At 42.4% G+C, this 6,303-nt stretch overlaps 1 protein-coding gene across 1 annotated transcript in view; it reads right to left on the bottom strand.

Moving 5' to 3' along the window:
• The window catches only part of FSTL4 (follistatin like 4), a 97,795-nt gene that overhangs the window by 6,179 nt on the left and 85,313 nt on the right, over nucleotides 1-6,303 (bottom strand). Inside the window, exon 11 of the mRNA XM_006759172.2 lies at nucleotides 4,186-4,293. Coding sequence (XP_006759235.1) covers nucleotides 4,186-4,293 — 108 coding nt within the window. The remainder of the gene's footprint in view (nucleotides 1-4,185; nucleotides 4,294-6,303) is intronic.

Below are 6,303 nucleotides of genomic sequence, written 5' to 3'. Positions count from 1 at the left end.
CCTCCTCCTCGAACCCACGCCTCCTAAGCCTTTGCCACACTATTGGCTGTGTCCATAGGCTATGCATGTATGCATATAAGTTCCCCGGTTAATCTAATCGCTCCCCCTCACCTCCGCCTTTGAAATTCATCAGTCTATAACAGTGTAGTAACACATAGCTGAATCTTTGTCCGTATCCATGATCACGGCCTTCGGATAAGTTCTGAGAAGTCAAGTTGCTGGGTCAAAAAGCACTGTTTTGAAGCTTTTGGTTCACATTTCCAAACTGCTCATTGCAAAGGCTGTGTCGTTGATCTTTCTGGAAGGGCTCATTTCCCTAACCCCGGCCGACAGCAATAAAGGTAGGCTTATTCAATCTATTTCATTTTCTTGTCATAGTGCACATTTCCTAGACTTGCCAATTATGGTGATGGAGGACATCATGGCTTAATTTTTGAAATTAATTAAAATGCTTTTAGTGCTTTGTTATTTAGGCAAAATTTGCTCTTGGTTTCTGGGAAATAGTCTTCATTATATTTAAGGAGTTTCCTTCTAGTCTTATTTTTAGGTATTTTATTAAGACTGCTGCATTTAATTAAGTGCCTTTCTGCATTTATTGGAAATATCATAGTTTTTTTTCTGTTTTAATTTGTTTGTGTATATAAAACGTTGACTGATTTCCTGGGAGCGAACCATCATTGCATCTGGGAACTTAATTTGTTCCCTGCTTCAGCAATTACATGCACTGCTGGACTATACATCTAATACCGTGATTAGAATTTTGCTTTTGTATTTGTGAGATTAAAAATAGGATAAAAATATAAACTAATCAGTTTTTATAATTATACTGGTTATTTAAAACAAATACAGGAGCTGTACATTTCGCCCCATGATCGGAGATAGTTAAAATAACACTAAAATTGTATTTTGAAGGTTTGAGAAAACTCAGATATACATTTTTCCATGATAGGCCTTTAATCGGTTAGAAACCTCTCTGGCAGATATTTGTTCCAGTTTAGTTTTTCCTTTTCTTAGGTCCGTTTGTTTCCCCCCCTACATTTTGTAAATGAATAATCATTCATTTCTTCTAGGTTTTAAAATTTGCTGCCCCAGAACTGCAATGTAGTATTATTTTACAATTATTTTCATTCTCCTGTATCTATAATCATAGCCCTCTTTCGTTCTTCATTTTGCCTTTTTCCTTTATCCGGTGTGAGGAGGATTTTTTTCCTGTTTTTATTTGTTTGTGTTGTATGTCTGTTTCTCTATTTGTTCTTTAATTATTTTGTTTCTATTTCTATTCTTACCAGTTATTTTGTTCCTTTCCTAATATCTTAACACAAATACTTGCTTTGCAGGCTTTTAAGACACACATATTCTTTGTGGACACTTTCTCTGCCTCCCATAGGTTTTGATGTGAAAGGGTCTCATTTTCAGACAGTTTGTAACTTCCCTTTTAATTTTCTCTTTGATCCAGTAATGATCTAGGAGTGTTTCCTTATTAGGTCACATTTTATTTAGGTCACATATTAATTCTAATTATCAGATAATGTAGTCTATAACATCTATAAAACTTGTAAATGTTTTCTTCATGATTACTGATACACTTATATGTGAACATGCGAAAAAACTATTTGCCAGACGAAAGGTTTCCTATATTTTAATTAAACCAAGTTCCTTATTCATATTATTCAATTTTCCCATGTCATCTATTTTTCTCCTTGGTATTATAAGTGTATTTTAAATAAAATTCTCCTTGTATTTTCACATGCTCTTATGTATTTAGTTGTCATGTCTCTCCTTATGCTGGTGAGTGAGTACCTTTAACCTTAAGTCCCACCTTGTCTGGTACTAATATTACCACTTATACGTATCTCTTAGCTCCCCTATCATCACTATTTCTAGGCCTTTAAATTTAATCTCATTATCATTTTGTTTTGTGTGTTTCTTGTAAACACATTAGAATTAGCTTTCTTTCTTTCTTTCTTTCTTTCTTTCTTTCTTTCTTTCTTTCTTTCTTTCTTTCTTTCCTTCCTTCCTTCCTTCCTTCCTTCCTTCCTTTTTCTAAAGCCCAACCTGATCACCTCTTTGAACAGAATTCAGTTCTCAGCTATTAATTTCAAACATTCTCTATATCCTCTCTCCTCCCAATAAGATGACACTTTTGAGTATTATTATTCCCTTCTCTTCTCTCCACTCTATATTGTCATTTTTACTAAAGTAATTTATCTTTAGAAATCCTGGTATCAGGATTTCTCTTTCAGTGTGTCTCTGCTAATTCTAACACCCTTACTTAGCACTGATTATACATTTTCAGATAGGTTCTCCTCATCCATCTTACATTTAGTTTTAATCCTCACTCAATGATATGTTTTGATTGATTTTGAGAGAGAAAAACATTGATTTGTTGCCTCAACTGGGGATCAAACCCGCAACCTAGGCATGTGCCCTGACCGAACCTGCAAACTTTTGGTGTGTGGGATAATGCTCTAACCAGCTGAGCCACCCAGCTATGGCACCCATCTTACTTTTAGTTTTACACCGTCCTCTCCTTTGTCCGGAGGTAAATATCTTGCTGGGGTACAGGATTCTTGGACATCAGCCCTTCTATCTAACTAATGTGACTCCACGGTCTTCCAGCTCCTGTTGCAGGTGAGACGTTCAAGGCCCATTGGACTGTTGTTTCTTCTACAGGTAACTTGTTCCTTCTGCCTTGTGAGAGTTCCCCTCTACTCTTTTACCAACAAGGGCAGAGATGTGTCATTTCTCATAAGTCTAGCCTGGAAGTTGTAGGTCCTCTTGGAAATTTTATTCCAAATGTATTTATGTTGGACTCCATCCCAACGGTTTCCTTTTCTCTTTCCGAACTTCCATGTTCGGAGATGTTGAGTCTCAGTCCCTTCATAGGTTTGGGTCTCGGTAGAAACCAGGCATTTCCCAGTTTATCTACCGCAGTCGACAATTAGAAAGGCATTTCGTTCATTTTTAGTTCCAGAGGAATCTTTGGTGGTGGTCCCTCCATAGAGCTTCCTCAGGTGCTTTCTTAGAGCTGCCAGAGGGCCCAATAATGAGCCCATCTCTCTGGGCTTGGCCTCCATTCTGAGTGACCTTTATCCTGGGTCCTAGGAGTTCTGATGGGTTATTATTTGTTGTCAGCTCACGGGGCTCAGGGCTGGTGGATGAGTTCAATCACCGACATAGTCCCAGTTCACATGTGGTGAAGTTGTGCCCTCCCCTGGAGCAGCAAAGGCAGGCAGGAGGCCAGTCCCCGGAGGAAGCCTCTCTAAAGCCGGGTGTTCCTGGCCTCTCACCAGTCTTGGGAACAGGGTGAACCTGGCTCCACCTGCAGCCCTTCTCAGCTGGTGTTCCGAGAAAGAATTAAACCCTAAGGCATCCATTGTATGTAAGGAATTACCTTTTCTGGGCATCTAGAATGGTTCTATGCACCATTTTGGGGAGGCTTGAGAAAACAGGCATTCAAATGACTTTATGTAGATCTTGATCCTCTCGTGCATCCCTGATGAGAAAGGCTGAGCCACACACACTCAACACAGGGGTGGCATGGCTCTTCCCTGGCTGGCAGAGGGAGGAATCCCACAGATCCCCGGGGCCCAAGCTCTTCCCGGGACGGGGTACAGCAGCTGGAGGTGGGAACTGCAGAGCCTGCTGCGGGAAGGAGTTGGCCCATGGGCAGATGACCTAACTTTTCTGTGCCCTCCCACCCTGGAGGTACTCCATAAACACACTTCCATTTATGGACATAATTGCTGCTGCTTCCTTTCCTTCCCCTTCCATATTGGCCAGCATCTAGTGCTTGCTGTGACGTGAAATCTCTAGCCAGCCCAACCCAAGGTGAAGAGAGCCTGTCTCCTTTCTTCCTCCCTGGACACCAGTCTTCATGCAGTTTGACCCCAGGAGATCCTGGCTCAGGAGGGACAGGTGTTGTGGGGCCTGGGAGCCGCATTCTGATTGTCATACCATGAGAATCCTACCCATTATGGGTATTACTGTCTTTAACTGCAGGCCTCGCTGAAGATACCCTGTCCATTGCCTGTGAGGAGTGTTGGCCTGAGGCTGTTTCCTACCCTCTCCTTAAGCCCTTATGGACATATTTTGGATAAATGAGATTAGTCACTAGGGAAGTGGGAGGCAAACAGAGAGGCTTTTCCTGTGGGGCAGGGGTTAGACTCCGTGTGTTCAACATACCTGGAGGCTTGGCTGGGACTTGTGCACATCCCCCCAGCTCAGGACCCACACTTGGTCATGTGACTTGTCATAGGACAGCTTAGCCGGCAGAGGGTCCACACCTATGGACTTGAACAACAAAAAAAGACAAGTTGGTCATGGTCGTCGTAGGGGCTGACACAGTGGTCGTTTCTGGGTGTTGTGCACGTGGCCATTCCTCCTGGGAGAGTGGCAGGCAGCCCAGTGCAGAAGCCTGCCTTCTGGGTTTGTTGTCTTCAGAGGCATAAAATTGTGGTCAACAACGTCTCCCTTTTAAAAACTTCTTGTTTTATTTAAAGGAGAGATCCAGAACATCTTCACAAAAGCCTAAACTCAGAAGCTTTAAGTTATCCACTTAAGAACCAGCCGAGGACCTTTCCATCACATCCCCTGGAAGCCTGTTGGACCTCTGAGACCCTCAGCGTCCTTCCCCAGGCTGCTCCATGGCCCGGATACTGGTGAGTGGGCCCCTTCTCCTGGGTCATCGGAGATCATCCTTTCTCACCTCATCTTTCCACAGCCTCTGTCTTGCACATCCGTCAGCGGGAGCTGCTGGGACTCAAACCATAGCACTAGGCTGGTTATTTTTACTGCTGTCACTGATACTCTGCTCTCCCCCGAGGACAGCGCTTCCCCTGTGGCCCTGGCAAATGGAGACTTTTCTCTTTTCTGCTTGTAATGTAGTTTTATAAGTTCTAAACTCTGTTCTATGATGTTCCTTCTTGGTTTCAATGATCTTTCCTTCTTCCACATCTCAGCTACCATAACTTATATTTCAACTAACCAGATTCTAGCTTTTCAGATTTTAGGAGAGAAAACCCCCTGGGTCAAAACTTCTGAAGAACTGTCTGTGGAGTCCCTGAATCCACTTTTCCTTTCCCCATTCCCACCCAGTGTCTGTCTTCATCACTTCACTGACAGTTTTTAGTCCTTCATGTCAGATTCAGAGGGTCATCATTTTTAAAAAAATTCTTACCCGCAGAGATGTTTATTGATTTTAGAAAGAGAGAAATTGATGTGAGAAACATCAATCGTTTGCCACCTAGGTATGTGCCCTGACCAGGAATCAAACCCACAACTTTTTGGTGTACACAGGACGACACTCCAACCTATTGAACTACCCAGCCAGGGCTCAGAGGGTCATTTTTTTGTAATCCTCCTTTTACTTGACATTTCAGCAAGATTTCACATGGTTAATTATTTCCTTTTGGAAACATTTTCTTCACTCAGCCTCCCACCTCCCTAGCTTTTATCTTCCTCATTCTGACTTCTGAACATTGGCATGTCCCAGGCCTTCAGCTTCGACCTTCTCTTGTCTGCATCCTGGCCCTGGATGAGCTCACCCAATCCATGGCTGCAACTAACCCACTGCACTCTGAGGGCGTTAGAGTTCACTCCTCTGTCGATGAGCTCAACTTAACACTTACAAAACTGAACTCTTGATTTTTTTATCTGCTGAAATATATTGTTTTTTTCTCCATTCAGCACCATCTTTGAAGTCTCATTTTACCTTCTTGCTCTTATTAAAACCTCCTGCTTACTGAAGCCCCAAGGCTGTTACTGCTTTTCTACACTTCACAGACCTTAGGTCCTCTGTTCATGTCTATAGATACTCCTGTTACTCCCAGCTTCCTGGCTACTCCTTTCACTTAGCAAAAGCTTTGAGATCTGCCACTGTCTTCCTCTACCCAGAGCTTCTTAACACACCAGCAATGATACCACCATGACACTCTCTAGATTCCTGTACACACTCCCTCTCTTAAAAATACCTCCTGACTACTCATACCTCTTCCAGATATTGTCTGCCCTCTTCGCAGCAAAACCTCCCTAAGGTTTGGACTGTAGCCATTATCTCTTCTTTCTGCTTAACCTTTCTCATCATATTTCATATTCTCATGTGAGCTGTTGAGGAGCAGGAGTCTAAGATTTTTGGCTTATCTCTTCAACTTCAGAACAGACTTGCCCACAGTCTCAAGATGCCGAGGAACAAAGGGAAAAGGTCCTGAAGACCACATTAGGCCCAGGAGTGAAGCTTTACAAAAACTTCAACTCAGTACTTGGTAAGATTAAAAATATTCATTCTCTATTATTTCTGCCTAA

The sequence above is a fragment of the Myotis davidii genome, unplaced genomic scaffold, assembly GCF_000327345.1.
Source record: "Myotis davidii unplaced genomic scaffold, ASM32734v1 scaffold456, whole genome shotgun sequence".
Lineage (NCBI taxonomy): Eukaryota > Metazoa > Chordata > Mammalia > Chiroptera > Vespertilionidae > Myotis > Myotis davidii.
Note: the sequence above shows the minus strand (reverse complement) of the source record. Positions and strands in the feature narration are given on the sequence as shown.